Consider the following 23,918-nt stretch of genomic DNA (forward strand, 5'->3'; position numbering starts at 1 on the left):
ACCATTGATCTTCCAAATTTGAAAGGCACAGTCCGTAGAGGAAGGGGGAAAGAATATATTGCCTAAAATAGGAATCGCTAGCCCAAGTTGATTAAGATCGAAAAATTTTCGGAATTGAAACCAAATGCGTAAGGTACGTTTAACTTTCGGGTTACAAACCTGCTATGGCGTTTCAAATCGAAAGGAAGAGAAGAATCTAAAATGGAACCAAGTGCATAACCTTGAGCAGATTGTAATTCCAATACTACCTATTTAGGAATGGATAATGTATCTTGGTCAAGTAACCAAAGTTTCATGTGTCGAATATTAATTGCCCAATAATAAAATCTAAAATTAGGTAATGCCAAACCTCCATCTCTCTTAACTTTCTGTAGATGTATTCTACCCAGTCTCGGGTTTTTATTTTGCCAAATAAATGAAGAAATTTTATAGTCAACTTTGTCAAAAAAGGATATTAACCTTAACCCGTGTCAGAAAGGTGTAACAGCTATTATTTATAATACTATCATGAAACTTAGGATAGCTCCATTCGATAAGATTAGGTTCGACTGGGAAAAGGAATTGGGCTTTACTATTTTGGCGGATGACTAGGCGCGTATTTTACAACTAGTCAATACTTCCGCTATCTGTTCCAAACATTCCCTAATTCAATATAAAGTTGTTCATAGAGCACATATGTCTGAAGATAAATTAGCTCGTTTTTATTCTCATATTAACCCTCTTCGTGATAGATGTCATGGGGAGATAGCTTCCTTAACTCATATGTCTTGGTCCTGTCCTACTCTGGAAACTTTTTGGAAAGACATTTTTAATATTATCTCAAAGGTATTGAATAGATATTTCTCCCCATCCTATTATTGCTATCTTTGGATTACCTAAAACTTCCAGTAATCTTTCCTCTTTAGCCCGTAGAATGATTGCATTTCTCACTTTAATGGCGAAAAGATGTATTTTACAACATTGGAAGGAGATTAATGCCCCAACTATGTTTTTTTTGGTTTTCTCAAACAATACCATGTTTAAATTTGGAAAAAATTGTAAGTAATCTTTATGGTACTTCAGTTAAGTTTGAACAGACCTGGCGATCTTTTATTCAACATTTTCATTTAATGTAATTTTTTTTCTCTTTGACCATATTTATATTCCCTTCTTGGTTTTTAACTGTTATTAATGAAGGTCGGGTTTGAGGACGTGATTGTTTAAATTGTTTAAAGTCTACTTGGTACCTAGTTAGCCCATTGCTTTGTTTTGCTTTTTAGGTTAGTTGCACAGTGGTTTTTTTTGGGGGTCTTTTTTGGGTTTTTTCTTCTCTTTATTGATATATATGGAAAATTAGTATACTACTAATTTAGATTAGGGAGTTAGATATGGCCCTTGTGGCTAAAGGGATCAGGGGGTATGGAGGGAAGGCTGGTGCAGGGTTCTGAGTTGGATAATCAGCCATGATCATACTGAATGGCAGTGCAGGCTCGAAGGGCCGAATGGCCTACTCCTGCACCTATTTTCTGTGTTTCTACTATATTACCTCATTATTTTATAGCTAAACTGCACTGTCTGTACTGTTTTTTATGTATTAATATCTCTTGTAAATTTATATCGCAACAGTGTATTAGTTTCTATATGTTTTACCTTTTGTGTACTAATTCAATAAAAAGATTTAAAAAGAAAAAGTAAAATCTACACTTGGCACATGTACTTGTTTATCTCAACCTATACTTACATTTGGTCCAGTGGGTCTGTGTTAACTACCAGGGTGTAATTTAGACATATTCTCCTTTTATTTCTCTGGAAAACTGCAACTTATCTTTTTTGATTCTTTTAGCCATTAATTTACAGTAACCAATTAACCTACCAATATACATTTGGGATATGGGAGAAAACCAGAACGTCTGGAAGAAACAAGTGGTCGTAGTGAGAACATGCAAACAGCTTACTAATAGTATCCAAAACTGAACCCAAATCCCTGCAGCTATGTGGTTGTAGCATTTACTGTTGCACCTCTAACTTTTAATTGGACTACTAGGCAAAGCAGTTACCCTACCCAAGAGCGGAAAGAACTGAAGAGAGTCGTGGACACAACTAAGCACATCATGAAAACCAGCCATGAATTTGCCTCGGTAAAGCAACCAACATAACCAAAGACCCAATCCAGCCTGGGCATTCTCTCTTCTGCGGCCCCCCCACCCCCCCAGCCCCATCAAGCAGAAGATACAAAAGCCTGAAAGTGTGTACCACCAGCTTCAATCCTACACTGATCTAAGACAATTGAGCAGTCCCCAAGAACAACAAGATGGATTCTTAGCCTCACAACCTACTTCACTATAGCCTTGCATCTTACTATTTAACTGCACTTCCTCTAAAACTTTAACACTTTATTCCGTTATTGTCTTCCCTTGTACTACCTCAATGCACTGTGATATTTGTATAGGTGGTACGCAAAACAAAGTTTTCACTGTACCTGAGCACATATGACAATAGACTTATTTAATTTAACCATTTCACTTTTGCATGTGGAAAAATTTCAAATATACAAACTATTTTATGATTCCTAATTATTTTGCTTTTAGCCATTATCTGATGCAACATGAAGAACAGACAGAAAATACATAATGAATAAAATGGAATATCCAATTTAGATCTTCTTTGACTCCTAAACTAGTCTTGACCACATACCTGCTTGTCTCACAGGCAAATCCAGTTGATCAGACATTGTGATTTGAAGCAACGTCGATACAAATGTAATGGCTTTGTTTGCCTGTAATAACAAAAAAAAACAATGTATTAATGATATACCAACTTACAGAAGTGCAGACCAAAGGTTTAAAAAACAGTAGAGGACTCAATAGTGAGAAACACTAATATAAACAAAGTTCCAACCATTCCTCCAGGAAACCTGATTGTGCTGCAACCCTTCTACTCTAACCCATCCTGTCAATATGTTGCAATCTCAAAGCACATTAACCTTCATTTTAAATAAGCAGCCCCTACAATACCAATGCAATACTTTTCTCTATTCCCTAATCTGTAATGATTTTGCCCTAAGTGAGGCAACTTTGTCAACTTTTTATTATACTAGTCTCTTCTCCAAATCAAGATTAATAATCCTTAACTCACTTCAGGATCAGATCAACTGTCACTGACACAAGACCAAAAGACATGAGCATAATTAGGCCATTTGGCCCATCAAGTCTGCTCCACCATTCAATCATGGCTGATCCTCCCACCGTCCCTCAGCCCCATTCCCTGGCTTTCTCCCTGCAACCTTTGATGCGGTGTCCAATCAAGAATCCATTAAGCTCTGCCTTAAATACACCCAACGACCTGGACCTGGCCTCCACAGCTGCCTATGGTAACAAATTCACAAATTCACCCTCTGGCTAAAGAAATTTCTCCGCAGCACTGTTTTGAATAGACACCCCTCTGCCCTGAGGCTGTGCACTCTTGTCCTAGACTCACCCACCATGAGAAATATCCTTTCCACATCCACAATGTCTAGGCCTTTCAACATTCAAAAGGTTTCAATGAGATCCCTCCTTATCCTTCTAAATTCCAGTGAGTACAAACCCAGAGCTATCAAATGTTTTCTGTATGATAACTCTTTCATTCCCGGAATCATCTTTGTGAACCTCCTCCGAGCCCTCTCCAATGCCAGCACATCTTTTCTTACAATACTCAAGCTGAAGCCTCATCAGTGCCTTAAAAAGCCTCAGCATCACATCCCTGCTCTTGTATTCTGGACCTCTTGAAATGAATGCTAACATTGCATTTGCCTTCCTCACCACCGACTCAACCTGCAAGTTAACCACATATGCCATGAATTGTTTCTGATTTGTAACAGCAATACAGCACAAAACATAAAAAAAATACAAGTTACAAAATACGGTGCAAAAGACTGTCACCCCAATATTAACTGGCTTTGAAAGTACTGAAAAAATGTAACAAATTCACCTGCCAGTAAAGTTTTGGATTGATATGCTCTTGCATAAAATATTAAAAACCAAATCCTTCTGCCTTGTGAAATTACTGATAAAGGTTACTAGATGTGTCAAACAGTGAGTAGCAATTAGTTAAGAGGTTGGCAGTGGAGGATTAAGAAATTATTCATCATGCGACTTTTCAAACCCATCAGATGGACACTATTTCTAACAAGAATGGAAGGAATAATGTTAACAGTAATCATTGCAATCATAATCTTGTTTGAGGGATGCTAACTTAGTACAAGCGCACTCTATAAGCAGTCAGTTTGAAAGGAAAAACAGAATATAGAAACTGATCACTCATTTGCAGCTGTGCAGATATTAGGCAACTGACCATTTCAAATGCACAGGGAACATAAAACAGTGTAAACAGGAACAAGCCCTTTGGCCCCACAATGTTGTGCTGAACTAATTACATTAGGAACCAAATACCAAACTACATTAATCCCTCCTGCCTACATAATGTCCATATCCTTCCATTTACTGCACGTGTACAGATTCTTTTTTCCCCAAAAACTGAATAAACATTAAAATAACATTAAAACAATGAGAAAGGCACTGTAAAGACAAGTAACCAAAATTAGACATCTGTGGTTCACAAAATAAACAATAGAAAAAGCAAAAAACCCAAAAGGCAATTCCAAACATCCAATGCAGTTAGACAATTTAAAAATGAGCACACAGCTAAAGTCTAATGCAACCAAACGCTAAGTTGCACTAATGTGCTGATATCTCCTTTTAAACATTTATTGTAAAAACATACTTCTCATAATCAGGTTGATCCAACACATGCAATTCTGATAAACAAAAAGAAGGAAACCTGGGAAAATGTTACTGAAGTATCCAGTTCCTTTGATCTAATAAGGCTGCAGCAATCACATATCCAAAATATTCAATGTTAATTTTAGTGTTAATATAATGATTAAAAATCAGAATATAACCTTCACTAAAAGACTAATCAATTTACATTATGTTGGCAGGTTCTGCATGATATGAACTGGTGGTTTGAAATCAGTAGGTTATTTAGTGCCTTCTTTAACAGAATGCATGCAGAATAAATAGAATTCTCCAAAACACAAGCAATTTGTTGAGGCAAAACATTGATCAAAGATAAACATGAATTTCAAAACTAGGAATTAGTAACAGAATGCAAGTACTAGAACCAAATGTGTAATAATTTCTTATTAGGTCATCAAATATTAATTACTTCCCCACAGGTGCTGCCAACCCAAGTCAGTCCAATATATCCTGTTTTTATCCTTCACTTGTATGTTTATATACAGATCAATGTTATGCTTCCCATCCTTAATGGCCAATTTAAATTAGACCACCGGGGATATCATTATGGTCAAAGATCACCAGCATTCATCTGTCTTGGAGATGTGCAATAGTTAATTTGATGGGCTTTCTTTAAAAAAAAATGGTGTCAACCTGTTCCAAATTTTAAAAATTGCAGTTGGAAGAAAAATTAGTATTATCCTCAAGGACAACTTAGACCCCATAACATTTCAGCAAATTTTAATAAACATTGTTTACTGGAAGCCAGTGGAATAACAAAAGATAACGAATCAGAGGCTCCGAAATGCCTTACTGACATCAAGATGCACTCAGCAAAAAAACTTAGCCTGCTCTAACGTACTAACAAAACTGACAAGCAGCGACAATTTTATTAATTCAGATCGGCTTAGAACCTGACACTTCCTTCTTTTACCCCAACTACTAACAACTCAACCAACGTTCTCGTTGAACAATGAAAGCTTTATGGGCAGGATGAGTCGAGGTGCACTCTTTACTCATTATTGTGTTGATAGAACTGGAAAAAAGTTACACGAGAGATAAACAAGAGATGCAAGAAACGTACACGTGGTTAAGACATTTTAATATCCACAAGTTTGCCTCATATAGACGAGCAGGAAAGTGGTTATGTATGTGTGCCAAAGCTCAGGGACAAATGCTAAGCCCGCTCCAAAACTCATGATTCACTGGATACGCTAACAAGAAATGCGAAACTGTTGGCCTGGAGTGAGAACAGAACCCAAAGGACAAATTTTACTTTCATTCCATTTATTACAGCTACCATATATCTGCAGATTAAAGGCCAGTAAAATGACTACTAGAACATTTAAAGCGATACTGGTGGGATAGGTCTGCCGCAACTGCCGGGCCCAGGCCGAACACGGCGCCGGCGCTGTCGCCGAGGCCTGGTCGGCTGCTCCCAAGCCTTGATTTCATCCTTAGCGCATACCGTCACCTGCCAGGAACCGGGGCCTGAGCAGCAATTCTTTCGTTACCTCGTTAAGTTGGCGCTCGGCCGCCTCCCTGAGCGCAGGGTCCATGGTCCCCCTCAGGGCCTCGATAATGTTGTTCGGATCCATGGGAAGTTTCACCAACGCGCTCTCGAGGAAAATTGAGGTTCAATTAAAATATTTTAAAAAGGTCGCGTCCCTCTCCTCCTTTTTGAAAGGAAAATTCCAGGAGCTGGAACCTTGCTGGCTGCTGTTAAATTGGCCTCTCGGCTAACGGCCCACCGATGCGCACATGGAAGCTGCGTTTCAACAGCCGCCGGCGCCAAAGGGAAGAGCGTCGCGCGCCGAGACCGGATACATGGGCGCGAGGCGACCCGTCACCAGCCAGCCAGCCAGCCCACCCACCCACTCACTCACTCACTCACTCACTCACTCACCGCCTTCCACTTCCGCTTCCGTTAGTGACAACTTAGAGCAGGGGCACTAGGGAAATGTAGTTTGTAGCTTCTGCGCAGCTGAGCGTCGGTGGAAGGAAAGCGCCGGCAAAAAATCCTCCTGCGGGACGTGCTTTGGGCGGAGGCGGCGTTTGGTTCCTCTGTTGGAGTCCTGGTGAAGATACTGGGTAACGGATGGTCTACAATTGCGACGATGGAGGAAGAGCTCTACCTTTCCATGTCAGGGGTCTTTTGCACCATCGAGCCGGCGTTTCCAATAAGCCCTCGTGTTTATTGGTGACAGAGGTTGCAGGTTTAGGGTGTGCAGTTTGGTATTCACTGTATATCGTGTTTGGCAGTAACGGTGGTGGGAGAGCTAGTGAACGTTTAAGGTGTTGAACGGGGTAATAAAGAAATTGGCTACTTGTACACAATGGTGTTGAGTTTCCTTAATGTTTTGGAGCTACACAGGGTGGGCAACTGGAGAATGTTGTATTGTGCTTCAGGTTTGAAGCTGTCGAAAAGACTTTGGGAAGTCATTTGCTCCTGGATAGCTGGTCCGTGACTTGCATTTGTAAGCCCGATATTTTATCGTCCGTAGTGACCCTGAGTTGTTTATGGTGTGATCCTAAGTAATGGTAAAGCCGTTCGTTGATTGTCAATGGTGGAAATAGTCATTAGGGCTGTGATGTGCATGTTACTTGCAATTTGCCAGCCTCTGCTTTACTTTGCTGAGGAATTTGCTCTCCCTTGGAATGACCAAATACTTAGGTGTGACTTCCTTCAATCAGACAAAAGGCAGCCCAAATTCTAGCCTGCAAGTTTACTTAGAATATTCACCTGTCCAGCTCTTGGCTCCATCCCTCCCCCTCCTCCTATCATTTTGGATCTCCCCCTCCCACTTTCAAATCTCTTACTAGCTGTTCCTTCAGTTAGTCCTGACGAAGGGTCTCGGCCTGAAACGTCGACTGTACCTCTTCCTAGAGATGCTGCCTGGCCTGCTGCGTTCACCAGCAACTTTGATGTGTGTTGCTTGAATTTCCAGCATGTGCAGAATTTCTCGTGTTAGAATATTAAATGTTTTATGAAATCTTTATTTGTGTAAGCACAAAACTAACTTTGGTCATACCTACATAATACCAGATACCCAGCTTCTGAAAGAGATTGTGGAGGCATTGTTTATTTAATTTAATTTAGAAATACGGTACAGAACAGGCCCTTCTGGCCGGCTGAGCTGTGCTGCCCACCAGCTTAGCCCCTAGGCAAATCACAAGACGATTTACAATGGTCAATTAACTTACTAACTGGTACATCTTTGGTCTATGGGAGGGAACCAGAGCACCCAGAAGAAATCCACTTAATTGTGATCTTTCAATAATCACTGAATTCTGGAATAATTCCAGATGACTGGAAAATTACAAATATCAGTCAGAATCGGGTTTATTTTCACTGGCATATGTCGTGAAATTTGTTAACTTAGCAGTAGCAGTTTAATGCAATACATAATATAGAAGAAAATAAGTAAATGGGTAAATTACAGTATATGTATATTGAATAGATTAAAAATCATGCAAAAACCAAAATAATGTATATTTTTTTAAAAATGAGGTAGTATTCATGGGTTTAATGTCCACTCTGTAAGAAGGGAGGGAAGCAAAAGGCCAGAAATTATAAGTTAGTTATGCTGACTTCAGTGGTTGACAAGAGTTGATTCAGGAATGGCTTCTTTCCCTCTGCCATCCAATTTCTGAGTGGACATTGAGCCCACGAACACTGCCTCACTACTTTTTTATTTCTATTTTTGCACCACTGATCTAACTATCTATATATATTCACTGTCATTTGTGGTTTCTTTTTCTATTATTATGTTTTGCATCGTACTGCTGCCACAAAGTCAAATTTCACAATATATGCTGGCGGTATTAAACCTGACTCGGATTCTGATTATTAAAGATAAAGTCTCAGGGTACTTGGAGGCATGTGATAAAATAGGCCGAAGCCACCATGGTTTCCTACAGGGGAAATCTTGCCTGATAAATCTGTTGGAAATTGTTTGAAGAAATAACATGCAGGATAGACAAGAGAGTCAGTGAATCTTGCTTACTTGGATTTTCAGAAGGCCTTTGACGAGGTGCTGCACATGAGGTTCCTAAACAAGATCAGAAGCAGGGAAGATACTTACTGGCAGAAGGCAAAGAGTGGGATTAAAGGGGGTCTTTTTCTGTTTGGCTGCTACAGACTAGTAGCATTCTTTAGGGGTCTGTTTTGGGTCCGCTACTTTTCAATATTACATGTTAATGATCTGAATGACAGAAATTTTTTTTTGTGACCAAGTTTGCGAATGATACAAAGATTGGTGAAGGAGCAAGTAGTTTTGAGGAAACAAGGAGTATGCAGAGGGACTTGGACAGATCTGGAAAATGGGCAAAGAATTGGCAGATGGAACACAGTGTAGGGAAGTGTATGGCTATGCATTTTGGAAGGAATGCAGGTGTAGACTATTTTCTCAGTGGGGAGTGAATTCAGAAATTGGCAATGCAAAGGGACTTGGGTTCCAAGTGCAGGATTCCCTAAAGGTTAACTTGCAGATTGAGTTGGTAGTAAGGAAGGCAAATGCAATGTTAGTATTAACTTTGAGAGAACTAGAATGTTAAAGTAAGGATGTAATGCTGAGACTTTGTAAGGCACTGATCAGATCACAAGCTGCTCCCACTCACCCAGTCTCTCCTCAGGGGCTACAATCGTTTTCCCTTTCAATTATTTGTCCAATTCCTTTTTTACATCATTATAGAAACATAGAAAATAGGTGCAGGAGTAGGCCATACGGCCCTTCGAGCCTGCACCGCCATTCAGTACAATCATGGCTGATCATCCAACTCAGAACCCTATACCTGTCTTCGCTCCCCCCCTCATCCCTTTAGCCACAAGGGCCTTATCTAACTCCCTCTTAAATATAGCTGGCATTCATAGCAAGAGGATTTGAGTACGGGAGCTGGGAGGTACTACTGTAGTTACACGAGGCCTTGGTGAGACCACACCTAGAGTATTGTGTGCAGTTTTGGTCCCCTAATCTGAGGAAGGACATTCTTGCCATAGAGGGGGTACAAAGAAGGTTCACCAGATTGATTCCTGGGATGGCAGGACTTTCATATGATGAAAGACTGGATCGACTAGGTATGCCAGCGTACCATTCGCCTTTTTCACTGCCTGCTGTACCTGCATGCCCACTTTCAATGACTGGTGTACAATGACACCCAGATCTTGTTGCACCTCCCCTTTTCCTGATCGGCCACCATTCAGATAATCTGTTTTCCTGTTTTTGCTACCAAAGTGGATAACCTCACCTTTATCCACATTAAATTGCATCTGCCATGAATTTGCCCACTCACCTAACCTATCCAAGTCACCCTGCATCCTCTTAGCATCCTCCTCACAGCTAACACTGCCGCCCAGCTTCGTGTCATCTGCAAACTTGGAGATGCTGCATTTAATTCCCTCGTCTAAGTCATTAATATATATTGTAAACAACTGGGGTCTTTGCTAATGTATTAGTCAACATAATGAACCCTTAACTTTCGCAGTACCGATTGTGCACCATTAATCCAAATACACAACCACCTACACTTACCATATTTCCCTTTCACCATATTGACTAATTCAGTTTTCTAAATCTCTGTAATTTGACTACCTCCATAATGAATGTCACTGTTAAGTTCTAGTATTGTGATGTTACATTTTCTGATTAGTAATCCACTAGCATCTTGTTTTTAGAGTCTAGGGAACTTGAGAAGATTAATTTCAATGAAATCTCTGTAGACATTCCTTTTGGAGCCTGAGGATTCAGGTCATCATTCAGAGAAAAGTAATGAGGTTTAAGAAAGTTGTAGAAAGTGATTAAATGAAAACAGTAGAAGTAAAGAGGAATGAAAAGTAAAATTATTTGGCTGTTTGGACAATAAGCATGTCAATTTTGTTAAGGAGCTGTTGACCCTGTTTTAAAAAAAATGTGGATATTCCAGTATTGGAGCATAAGAATTAAATCATTCTTAATTGGATATTTTGCTTGTTTATTTCCCAATGAAAGCAAGGGTACTGTGCCTGAGATACACATGAAACCAAGGAAGCAAATATGATATAGACTAGAAATTGCACTTGCTTCTGATGAGAGTTCATTGTCTGAAAGTGTTTCTTTCTCCACTGATGCTGTCTAACAAGCTAAATATTTGTAGGATTTTCTGTTTTTAATTTCTAACTTTCACTAGCTGAAATTTTACATTCATGTCAGGGAATATGAAATGCATTGTTTTCACAAAATCGGAGATACAAATTAAGTTGTTTGAAATGGTGATGTTTGTTATATTAAGAAGGTGGTTATTACCCGATATGAATGGGCAGGGAATTCAAATTTTAAAAAATACAATGGTCAAGCAGTCTCAATGTACTTTATAATCTTAAATTCTTATGTTAAGATGTCTCATCAATCTGAAAACATATTCCAGAGACAAATATTTTCAATAGAATGAAGATCCTATATTTTAAAATTGAAATTAAAATCATTGGTAAGTAATAATTGTAATGTATATTTGAGTCAGGTCACAAGAGATCAGAGAATTAACTAGTCAGAGCTTAAGCCATTTAGGAGAATAAATGCTAGAATTTTATCTCACTTCATGATGATAGCAACTGCTGAAGTATTGTTTCACAGGATTTTTAAAGTATCATTTAGGAAGCATTTGTCTTGCTTGATTTCACCTTACTGACTCCGGAATTCACCCTTACCACTGACATAACAAAGATCAGCCAGCTCTACACAATTAAAGTTGACCTTGGGACCCTTCATTCTTGATGACTCATTCTCTTCTCTGGAATGTGATGTACTGCTGCACTCTGCTGTGACAAAAAAGATATTTCTCTTTTCTCAACCACTGTTTCATTCCCCCACTTTTCATTCCAAGCTCTTTTAAATACATTATTTCTCACAGGTCAAACAACAGGAATTCTGCAGATGCTGGAAATTCAAGCAACATACATCAAAGTTGCTGGTGAACGCAGCAGGCCAGGCAGCATCTATAGGAAGAGGCGCAGTCGACGTTTCAGGCCGAGACCCTTCGTCAGGACTAACTGAACGAAACGAAGGTCTCGGCCTGAAACGTCGACTGCGCCTCTTCCTATAGATGCTGCCTGGCCTGCTGCGTTCACCAGCAACTTTGATGTATATTTCTCACAGGTCTTCCAGTTCTGTTTTATCTGGTATCTTAGAGTGAACATTGTTTAACTATTGAGCTGGTAATGGCCTAACGTATGAAGTTACATAAAGTTTAAACACAAGAGATGCTGCTGTTTCTGAAAATCCAGAACAACGTACAAAATGCTGGGGGAATTCAGCAGGTCAGGCAGCATCAATGGAGGGGAACAGACAGTCAGTGTTTCAGGACTAACTTCCTTCAGTTAGTCCTGACGAAGGGTCTCGGCCTGAAACGTCGACTGCGCCTCTTCCTATAGATGCTGCCTGGCCTGCTGCATTCACCAGCAACTTTGATGTATATTTCTCACAGGTCTTCCAGTTCTGTTTTATCTGGTATCTTAGAGTGAACATTGTTTAACTATTGAGCTGGTAATGGCCTAACGTATGAAGTTACATAAAGTTTAAACACAAGAGATGCTGCTGTTTCTGAAAATCCAGAACAACGTACAAAATGCTGGGGGAATTCAGCAGGTCAGGCAGCATCAATGGAGGGGAACAGACAGTCAGTGTTTCAGGCCGAGACCCCCTTATCTTGACTGGAAACAAAGGAGGAAGAAGCCAGAATAAGAAGGTGTAGGGAGAGGGAAAGATGCACAAGCAGGCAGGTGATGGGTGAAAGCTGGGGTGGGGTGAGGGGGAGATGAAGCTGGGAGGTGATGGGTGGAAAAGGTTAAGAGCTGAAGAAGTGGGAATCTGATAGTAGAGACGAGTAGACCATGTGAGAAAGGGAAGGAGGAGGGCATATGGGCAATGGAAGTAGAGAGAAGTTGGGGGGGGGAGTAATTACCGGAATTTAAAGAAATCGTCGTTAATACTGTCAAGTTGGAGCTGTCCAGGTGGAACATAAGTTGTTGCTCCAATTTGAGAGCGGCCTCGTCGTGGCAGTAGAGGAGATGATGGATCAACACGACTGAGTGGGAATGAGAAGTAGAATTAAAACTGGTGGCCGTCAGAAAATCTCTCCTTTTGTTGTGGACAGAGTGAAGGTGTTTGACAGAGCAAACTATGTCGGCTTTTACCAATGCAGTTGAGGGCACACCAGGAGCACAGATACCGTAGAAGACCCTGACAGACTTGCAGGTGAATGTTGCCTCACCTGGAAGGACTGTGTTTGGAGCCCTGAATGTTTCGGCTCGCAAGAGCATTTAGGTATTTGCTATTCCTGTCTTTCGTGATACAGAAGAGGCGAATAAGTAAAATGATGTTATTTTAATATACATTAAAAAAATTTGTTGTTGAAAAATGAGGGTGAATTTCAAAGTGAAAACAGAAGAATGGGAAACGCTGAGGAGGTTAGGCGGTATTTGTGCCAACAATCGGGAAACGCTGAGGAGGTTGGGTGGTATCTGTGACGACAATCTACCATCAGAACTCTGAGAAAGTCTTGGAGCAGTACATCACAGAAACAGACCCCTTTGCTCGATCTAGTCTGTGCTGAACTGTTACTCCGACTAGTCCCATCGACCCACACCTGGACCATAGTCCTCCCTACCTATCCCATCCATGTACTTATTCAAATTTCTCTTAAATGTTTAAATCAAACCCACATCCATCACTTGTGCTGGCAGCTCGTTCTACACTCGCACCACCATCTGAGTGAAGAAGTTACCCTTTAGCTTCCCCTTAAATATTTCAACTTTCACCCCAAATCTGTCACCTCTAATTCTAGTCTCTATTGACCTCAGTGGAAAATTTCTGCTTGCATTTAGCCTACCTATGCCCCCCCCCCCTTATTTTTGTATACTTCTATCAAATCTTCCCTCATCCTCCTATGGTCCAGGGAATAAAATCCTCAGCTATTCAACCTCTCCCTGCAACTCAGGTCCTCAAGTCCAGCAACGTCCCTATAAATCTTCTCTGAGTTCTTTCTGTCTTGGTGATATCTTTCCCGTAGGAACTGCACAAAATACTCCCAATTCGGCCCCTGCAACATTTTGTACACCTTTAACAGAACGTCACAATTCCTGTACTCAGTACTTTGATTTACAAAGGCCAACGTGCCAAAAGTCCTGCTGCAACCTAGGCTACCCACAGATAGACCCCCAATTTCACCTGACTCAGCAGGAGAAGGGGTGGGAGTCTCTTCCTCAATTGATGGGGCAAAAGTTAGCAAAAGGCAGTATATACCACACATCCAGGTCCTCATCCTCCAAATCAATATCCCTCACAGGGGTGGGGGCCGACCTAACCTCTCCTGCTGTTGACCCTGCAGTCGCCCCGCGTTTCTGCAGAGACCTCTTACTAGGTGTAGTCTCCAAGTTGGGCTCTGGGTCTACCTGCACCTCTTGTCCCAGGGGCAGCAGGTGGTTCCAATAGAGAACCTTGACAGGCCCATTCCCATCCTCTGGTTTCACCCGGAAAACTGGCAGGTTTAGCAATTGTAACCCTAGGTTGGGCTAACGGCTTAATCAAGGGGAAGACAGTCTCCGGCCTGGCCAAACTTGAGAAATCTTGTTTGGGTAGATTCTGCATGATGTGTTCCCCTGTTACAAATCAGTACCACAAAATAAACAGTACACAATATGCAATTAACGATTGAGCTCTATAATTCTTAATTTGATTATAGAGTTAGTAAAGAGACAAAAAAGAAAAAGGGCCCATTCTGATGAAACAGTCTAATGCGCAATGTTGGAGCTCACGGTTTTCCCATCTGTTCGTTCTCCATCAATTTTCCCATTGGGCATCGACTCCCAACCCCAATCCAAGTCTACTCCGTCTTGCAGACTACAAGTTCCCCATTCTGGCATCTTCTCTCTCCAGCTTCCGCCGAACACAAGCCCATGAAACCTTCGCTCGGGCGCACAAGATAGAAAAACATCTCCTCTCATTGGCGAGCGCACATTCCAAAGCCCCTGTTATCTCTAGACTTAACCCAAACACTGCTGCCCCAGAGAAACGATGTTATTAGCGTGAAACATTACAGAGGGGCCATTACTTCAGCAATGAAACCTTACAGTGCGTTACACAAGGAATTATGGATCTGAATTTCCAGATCCTCTATTCTACTGTCCCGTTCAGTCTGTACCGTTCACTGTGTAAATCTTCCCATAGTACAACACTTCAGGTGTTGGTGGAACATTAAATTTGGTCCTCTTTCTGGAATTGCAGAAAGGTGATGGAAAGGTCCATTGAACGTCTGCTGGCTCTCTGCCAGAGAAAGCCAGATGCTCCCTCTGCACTCTCACACTATTGCCCTGTAAATGCAGTCACAGACCGAGAACATATTATAATGGTAAGTTTCTTTAGGTAGAGGATGGTATTCCCAAGCTGGAGCACTGTGAAGACCTCAAAGATGCTTGCTTCGCCCACTGCTCTACGCTCTCTACACCCATGATTGTGTGGCTAGGCACAGCTCAAACACCATCTATAAATTTGCCAAGCAATGACACAGCTATTGTGTCAGAATTTCAGATGGTGACATGGAGGCATACAGGAGTGAGATAGAGCAGCTGATTGAGTGGTGTCACAATGCCAACCTTGCACTTAACGTCAGTAACACGAAGGGATTGACTGTGGACTTCAAGTTGGGAAAGTTAAGGGAACACACACCAGTCCTTATGGAGGGATTCGCAGTGGAAAGGGTGAGCAGTTTCAAGCTCCTGAGTGTAAACATCTCTGAAGATCTATCCTGGGCCCAACCTATTGGTGCAATTACAAAGAAGGCATGGCAGGAGCTATATTTCATTGGGAGTTTGAGAAGACTCAAATTTTCTACAAATGTACGGTGGAGACTATTCTAACTGGTTGCATCATCATCTGATATGGAGGGGCCACCGCACTGGATTGGACAAAGCTGCAGAAATTTGCATACTCAGCCAGCTCCATCATGGACACGAACCTCTCCAACACTGACATCTTCAAAAGGTGATGCCTCAAAAAGACGGCATCAAAAGCAACAAATTCAAAGAACGTATGACAGTGATATTAAACCTGATTCTGATTCTGATCCACCATTAAGGACCCCCAGCACTCAGGACATGGCCTCTTCTTGTTCCTACTATCAAGGACAAGGTGCAGGAGCCCAAGATGCACGTTCAATGTTTCAGGAACAGCTTCTTTCTGTGGAAATATACTCAAAACTTTGAGATTTTTAGTGGAACTTGTATACAATCGGCCCTCCGTATCCGCGGGTTCCGCATCCGCGGATTCAACCAACCATGGATCGAAAAATTCCATTAAGTTCCAAAAAGCAAAACTTAAATTTGCCACGCACCGAGTACTATGCTGAATCCACGCGAATGAAGTGATGTGTAGGCATACCCTGCTGTAGCCTCTCGCCATTTCACAGATTCTCAGTCTCCTTCCAGCACTCGTTGTTTGAGCATTGTTCGCCTCGCGTCTCGTTCATTCGCTACTTGTGAGCGAGAGGAAGGAATTTAAGGCTAGCAAGGGATGGCTGGCTAGCTATGTAAAGCGCTACAGTCTCAAGGACTTAAAAATCACGGGAGAATAGGCATCGGCTGATGCTGAGGCAGCATCAGCGTTCCCAGAAGAGCTACAATGGTTGCGTCTGTACTGAATGTGAACAGACTTTTTTCTTGTCATTATTCCCTAAACAATACAGTATAACAATTATTTACATAGCATTTACATTGTATTAGGTATTATAAGTAATCTAGAGATGATTTAAAGTATGCGGGAGGATGTGCATAGGTTATATGCAAATACTACACCATTTTATATAAGAGACTTGAGCATCCGCAGATTTTGGTATCTGTGGGGGGGTCCTGGAACCAATCCCCCGCGGATACCGAGGAACGACTGTAATCTGGAAGTGCTTTACCATCAGTTGAGTGTGTACATGTCAAGAGGCAGTAAATGTCCTGATCATTGTTCACTGTGTAACTAGGGGGAAGTTCATACACCGCTGGCCTAAATTACTGCAGCGGAGGAGCTGACCTCCAGAACTGGTAACAGCCAAAGAATTGCCTGAAAACTTGTATAAAAATGAACTTTGTAAATTAGAGGCAGCTTCCCATCCTATAAGTGTTTCTCCTTGCTAACAATAAATATATCTTTCTCTTTGAACAAATCCACTGTTTTTTGGTTCTTTTTTGATAAGACCTAGTGAACTTTGCTCTCTTTGTGCTGTACTTACTTAATTTTTTATATGTATTTATGTTTTTGTTATGTATAGTTTTTAGATTATGTATTGCAACGTACTGCTTCTGCAAAACAACCAATTTCATGAGATTAAACCTGATTTTGACGCCGTCAATGAATTCATGCAAAAGAGAGAACACATTTCTGAATCTGAGGGGACCAAGGAATGTGGAAATATTGAAAAAATTGTGTTTTCGGGGTGAATCATTCGCTTCACTTCACTACTTGCCTCATTTTCCGTTTATTTGTATTCAGATTTATGAATACTTTTTCACGTTAACTACTCGTCTTGTTCATTTTGCTTACTTAATATTTACCTCTTTAAACTCTTTACAAGTAACCTTTGCAAAAAAAAAAGCAGCGTTGCCTGACTGAAGAAATTCTAATTCCTGCGATATGTTGATACTGAAAGTTAAAACGCTGGGCTCTCGTGTAGTTGGGAGCCGCGGTTCCAAAGCGGAAAGCAGCATCCACACACAGTGAGTGTGTGTGCACCGACAGCGGTACAGCCGGGCCAGAGAGGCGCCAGAGCGCCCGACACGTCCACTTTCAACCTGCTTCTCTTGCCGCCGCCCGCATTCTCGGAGGGTGAAAGGGCACGAGTGCCGGGTTGTGACCAGGTTGCTGCCATCTGTTCACCAGTCCGTCGATTCGGCTTCGGCAACACCACGAAAATGGCCAGAAAGCGAAGTGATGACGCCAAGGGTCAGCCCGGCGCGGTCGTGAACACCGTGAACCGGCAGAAAACGGAGCCAGCCGGCGAGCCGAGCGCCCGAACCGGTCGGGAGGCTGTGAGAGGTGAGCGGAGCGTGGGTGCGGTCGATCTCATTGAACCCGAACCCGAACAGGGAAATAAAAGCCCTTGTTCATCGTGCCACCCTGCACCACCAAACTGCCCGTCGCGACCCCGACCCCCTCCTCCTGCCCGTCTTCCTCCCATCCCCCTCGCCTGTCCGTCGTCCCCCACTCCTTCTCTCCTCCGTGCCCCCTCCTCCCCTCCTCCTGTCCATCGTGCCCCCTCCTCCCCTGCTGCCCGCCGTGCCCCCCCCGCCTGCCGTGCCCCTCCTCCCCTGCTGCCCGCCGTGCCCTCCTGCCCGCCGTGCCCCCCCTCCTGCCCGCCGTGCCCCCCCTTCTCCCCTCCTCCTGCCTGCCGTGCCCCTCTACTCCCCTTCTCCTGCCTGCCGTGCTCCTCTCCTCCCCTCCTCCTACCCATCATTCCTCCCCCTCTGCCCTTCGAGTCTTCTCTCCTCCCCCCTTTGCCCGCCGTGCCCCCTCCTCCCCTCCTGCACGCAGTGCCTCCCTCCTCCCCCCTCTGCCCCCCAAGCCTCTTTCTCAGGCCAGTCATCAAGTCAGATTGCCTGAAAGGCATTAAGTCTTTGAGCCAGTTATATGGGGCTTATTACAAAAATAATGAACCCCAATCCCCAGACAACCTTGCCCACCTCACCAGTTAAACGCTACCATCCACCAATTATTTTGTTCAGTTACTGTTGGAACCTTCTCTTCCTCATTCCTCACTATCGTTGATTAGATGGTGACATTAAGATAATTGAGCTGTCTGTACTTCATAATCTTGTCAAAAACATCAATTCTAGCAAACACAAAGCTCAATGTAATCATGCTATCTCTTGAATTTGTAAAATCTTCATATTTTCCAGTAATAGCCAATGGGATTTGAATTTCAAGTTTAGGGATTGACAATCCACTGTCTCTACTTCTCATGTATAAAATCCTATAATTACAACAAAAAGGGAGGTGTAAGTTTTCCTTTACGTAGGCTTGGATTATCCGTCCAACTTGGATAGAACATTCTGGGATGCCTCATGAAAGATTAAAGAATAATAAAGATGAGGGATGGAGTGTTTTTTCAGAATCTCCACCTTTTGGGTTGGTTTCAGCTTGGCCCTCAAGATGTTCATACCCCATAACTCGAGTTTATTAATCCAGTCGTGACTGGAACACCCAATCCATGGATCAGTCCTGGTGCCAAGATATTTCTCTACACTACACCACTAAAAGAGCAATTGTTGACAGAATTAAACAGGAATGTTTTGTTCTCATATTTCATATAGAACCCAGCAGTCGTCTTGAGATTAACCTCAAGTCCTGCTTTCCAACAAAAATTATTATAAGATCTTGAGATTTTTGACTGTGCTCTTGTCACTCACAAGAGCAGCGTCATCAGTGAAGGCCAGAGTCATACAGGATATGTTTTCAGCTAAATAAAAGCCACATCCATTCCTATCTGTCCTGATGAAGGGTCTCAGCCTGAAACATCAGTTGTTGACTCCTGTCCCTAGATGCTGCCTGGCTGGCTAAGTTCCCCCTTTCCATCCCTGTCTAATGAACATAAGAGAATATCCATTACACTGTTAACTAAAATGGGTGGAAGCGGGTCTCCCTGCTTAACCCCTTTCAGATAGGAATAGATCCTGTCCTGGCCCTGCCATTCTCAACAAGTGCTGGTATTAGTATATAGGTCCACAATGAGGTTCACAAAATGGACACCAACCACCTTCTGGCCTGAAGCTTTGACAATAAGCTTATGGCCGATGGAGTCAAATGCCTTAGCAAGGTTAACAACGACTATAGCTAGACTCTTATGGTTCCTCTTGACCCCATTCATGAAATTGTTTAAAACAGCAATGTTTTCATTACATCTGAGGATGCTGGGACTGATGAGCCAGCTGATGACTGATTGTCCTTCTGATGACAGTGAAGGACAACCGTAGCCATCAAATGCTTGGCCAGAATGTTCAAGAATAACCTCAGAAGAATTGGGCCAATCGTTATGTGTCACATCATTCATAGTCCAAATACTAATTTCCCCATTTATACTGATAGCAGCCGGTGGAACCTTACGGCTAATTTATTTCTTCCTCTGCTGTCTTTTTTTTTCCACTTTTATCTCTAGTGGATCAGCAGAAATTTTCTTCAGCTTTATATTGGGAAGATAAATGCTGTTGTTTCCAGCACCCAGGGCATGCTCTTTTCTCACTGTTACCATCAGGTAGGAGGTACAGAAACCTGAAGGCACACACAGCGATTCAGGAACAGCTTCTTCCCCTCTGCCATCCGATTCCTAAATGGACATTGAACCCTTGGACACTAATTCACTTTTTAAAAATTATTTAGTATTTCTGATTTTTGCACAATTTTTAATCTATTCAATATACGTATACTGTATAAAGTATACTGAATAAGATTTACTTACTATTAATTTTTATTCTATATTGTGTACAGTATTGCATTGAACTGCTGCTGTTAAGTTAACAAATTTCACGTCACATGCCGGTGATAATAAACCTGATTCTGATTCAGTCACCATGACAAACTCTGTTCCATCGTCAGTAAGTACCCCTTTCCTCAGTAATTGTCTGGTTATGAACTGTTCATTTCACCCCAAGATGATCTTCGGACACAAAGTTAAGATCACATACTTCTGCCTCTGTAGCATTGCTTGACTCCATCCCTGATTAGGTGTGCATATTGAAACCCTCATCCACATTTTTGTTATCTCTAGAATTGACTTTTCCAATGCACCATGGGCAACCTCCTTTTTCTGCCCTTTGAAGATTCAAAATTCATCCTAACCCTCAATAAAGGAATTCACAACTCACTTCCTGCTGGATAACTATCTTGCTTTTATTATAGTTTGATTGCTTCTGTCAACACCTGAGATTCTTGGTCACAAGGCTCCTTATAAACAGACCAGGGAATAACTGCAAGTGTGATACAGCTTGCAAAACAACTTTTATGTATCTAGTAGTATTACTGATTTAGAAATGGCAAATGGGATGTAAACTTTACAAGTATATTAACCATATTGTTGTGCTTGGCAAAGAAGATTGTAGGTTCAGAACTTAAACATTTAATCTAAACTTATAGTGCAGAGCAAAGGGAGTGGTGTATTATAGATGCCACTCTTCAAAAGTATGGTTGAATTAAGGCTGATTGTTATAAACTATTATGTGGCATTGTTTGAAGAAATACATCTCCCAATCTTGTTATAGATATATCCTTCTCACTGCTGTTTTTACCTGTATAATTGATAGTTCAAAACTGAACTATTGGATGCAAACTTTTGGAAGGCTTATTTACCTATCTTCTTCCAGAGAGGACTGGGGAGCTAAGAGCTAGGACTGGAGCCCCTTATCCAAGAAAAGATGTGTTGACAATGGAGAGGGTTTAAAGGAGTTCACAAAAATGATTCCAGGATTGAAAGACATCATATGAAGAGCGTTTGATGACTCTGGGCCGGTACTCACTGGAATTCAGAAGAATGGGTGGGGGGGGGGTGGAAGGAATCTCATTGAAACCTATCGAGTGTTGAAAGGCCTTGATAGAGTGGATGCGAAGAGGTTGTTTCCTATGGTGGGGAAGTCCAAGACCAGAGGACACAGCCTCAGAATAGAGGGATGAACATTTAGAATGAAGACAAGGAATTTCTTTAGCTAGAGATTGTTGAATCTGTGGAATTCATTGCCCCAAGTGGCTGTGGGGGCCAAGACATTGAGTATATTCCAGGCAGAAATTGATAGATGCTTGATTAGTCAGGGCATGAAGGGATACGGGGAGAAAGCAGGGGATTGTGGCTGAGAGGGAAATGGATCAGCCATGATGAAATGGTGGAGCAGACTTGATGGGACAAATGGCCCAATACTGCTCTTATATCTTATGGTCTTATAAGAAGTCTCGAAACTGAAAACAATGAGAACCCTAAAAGTAAGACCTTGTTAGGCCTGGAGCTGGTGGAGATCAAAACTTGCAATGAAGGAATGGGCCTTAGCTACCAGTATTCTAACTCATGGCAAGTTTTTGTGTAGAGGGACACGGTTGGAAGTCAGACAGGGCAACACTGTGTAGATATGTCTGGTTGCAATAGGTGAGAGTTTCAGCAACTACTTGGGTAAGTTTGGCAAAAGGGAGTGAATACGGGCTTGAAAGCTTAACTTGAATAGAATGTCGGGCTTAAAATGAAGAGGAGTAGCAAATCTGGTGCAGCTTTTTCCTGGAGCTATGATGTGTGATGTGATATGATATATGTGATGAAACCAATGTCAGGAAACCAATACTTATCAGTCTTTAACTGCTTCTGAAACAGTTATTTCGATAAAAATCTGGCAAATGTTTGTGTTATGAGATGCAGTGAATGGCTGTGATCTTGAATGGGTTATGAAACTGTCAGGTAAGTATTGGGCTGTAGTAATACTGTGCCTTGGTAGCCCTGCAGGGGTTGGTCCTGAGTTTTCAGAAATACGAATGGGAGAAGCAACAGGTTGACAGCTTTGGGGGGAGGATATTGATATCAAGACAGTAACCATTCATCGGATCTCATAACAAATATTTTCACAAGATAAAGTTAAGTTTCTGCCTTCCGTTTCAGAGACTTAAAAACTGTAGGTATTGGCTGTCTTACTTACTGCCTTATATTTGTATTTACCTCATATATCATGGTTCCATTAAAAAGCTGCATGTGATTTGCATTTCTCTTAATTTCAAATATCTTAAGATAAGAAAGATATTAAAAGATCATCCTGGTTTGGTATAGCTAAGAGTGGTTTGACAGAATTTTGAATTATTTGAGTTTTTTTGTGTTTTTAGTTTTTTAGGTTTTACAAGAATTATTCATTTATAATTTTATGAATATCTTTCTAAAGCATGGTAAAAGCTTTGACAGATGGCAAAGCCAGAGTGTGGTTTTGTCATCTGTAAAAGTTATCCAGGATGTTGTTTGGTTAGCGCACATTTGGTTTGCCCATATCACCCATTACATCTTTAGAGGCCTTGGGACTGCTCAAAAGCTTGCTGCCTGGCTTCCTGATCACTATGGCCAGAGTAATGAATGTTGCTGATCTGGAAAAGTGTTGAGGAAAGTGAGAATGCACCAGTGGGCTCTGCTTTAGAAACTGAGCATACCTATCGTTGGATGTTTATTTAAGTCTTTTAACTCAATCTGTCAATATATCTATAACACCATGTGATTTTTAATGTGTCATGTTATTTCCTCCTAATGATAGTCTTTTTTTGCTTTTGTTTAAGAGAAAACATCAGAAGGGGGTTCGACTCGAATGTCTCTCTTCATTCTTCTATCTACCTTCCTTTCAGCTGCTTTTATTATGTACATAGTGTACAGGAATTTTCCAGAACTTGATGAGTAAGTATCTATAAAATGACAAAGAAAAGTATGATCTCCAAGTTAACGGAATTTGAATTTATCTTTTTAAAACACTAAGCACTTACTGTGAAGAATTGTTTAATTTTACTGCTTCAGAAGGAAGAACAATGATCATTCTGTACAATCAAATTACTGATGGACCTTTTTTTTTAATATTATTCTATCGATTAATGTAGAACTGATCAGTGGCCAACCAAAGTAATAACTTGCTCTTTAGGTAATACCAAATTACCTTTCACATTCACTTATCGGTTTATTGTTTCCCACCAACGATAATATTTAAGGCACGTGACCTTCGGCACTGGATATTGATACAGATTATTTTGCTAAATGCTGATATGGAGGTCAGAATCACGTTTATGATCCAGAGATGAGCATGCTTCCAACTTAGTTAAGTTTGGGGAGTATTTTCTCAAAATTGCATCACTTTTGCATTCTTCTTCTGAATCTTTGCACAACAATTCAAATAATAATTGCAAAATACAAGCAGATTATTTCTTCAAGTGTAAAACTGTGAATGACAGATTGCTAAACAAAAGAAGTACCCTTTTCTACAGCTATCTGGACTATTCCACTTCTCCCCTGTCTCTTGCAAAAATGCCATCCCCTTCTCGCAATTCCTCCGTCTCCGCCGCATCTGCTCTCAGGATGAGGCTTTTCATTCCAGGACGAGGGAGATGTCCTCCTTTTTTAAAGAAAGGGGCTTCCCTTCCTCCACTATCAACTCTGCTCTCA

The 23,918-nt window shown here is 41.5% G+C and overlaps 2 protein-coding genes across 3 annotated transcripts in view; one reads left to right on the top strand and one right to left on the bottom strand.

Moving 5' to 3' along the window:
• The window catches only part of ipo7 (importin 7), a 62,878-nt gene extending 56,245 nt beyond the window's left edge, over positions 1 to 6,633 (bottom strand). For both annotated transcript variants that reach the window (XM_063061856.1, XM_063061855.1), the window contains exons 1-2: positions 6,269 to 6,633; positions 2,674 to 2,755 (exon numbers count right to left, since the gene is read on the bottom strand). In XM_063061856.1, the coding sequence (XP_062917926.1) occupies positions 2,674 to 2,755; positions 6,269 to 6,352 (166 nt within the window). In that variant the 5' untranslated portion in view covers positions 6,353 to 6,633. The remainder of the gene's footprint in view (positions 1 to 2,673; positions 2,756 to 6,268) is intronic.
• A 10,917-nt stretch (positions 6,634 to 17,550) lies between these two features.
• tmem41b (transmembrane protein 41B) overlaps positions 17,551 to 23,918 on the top strand; it is a 34,047-nt gene continuing 27,679 nt past the window's right edge. The window contains exons 1-2 of the mRNA XM_063061860.1: positions 17,551 to 17,803; positions 23,048 to 23,162. Coding sequence (XP_062917930.1) covers positions 17,680 to 17,803; positions 23,048 to 23,162 — 239 coding nt within the window. The 5' untranslated portion in view covers positions 17,551 to 17,679. The remainder of the gene's footprint in view (positions 17,804 to 23,047; positions 23,163 to 23,918) is intronic.

Source organism: Mobula hypostoma, chromosome 11 (genome assembly GCF_963921235.1).
Source record: "Mobula hypostoma chromosome 11, sMobHyp1.1, whole genome shotgun sequence".
Lineage (NCBI taxonomy): Eukaryota > Metazoa > Chordata > Chondrichthyes > Myliobatiformes > Myliobatidae > Mobula > Mobula hypostoma.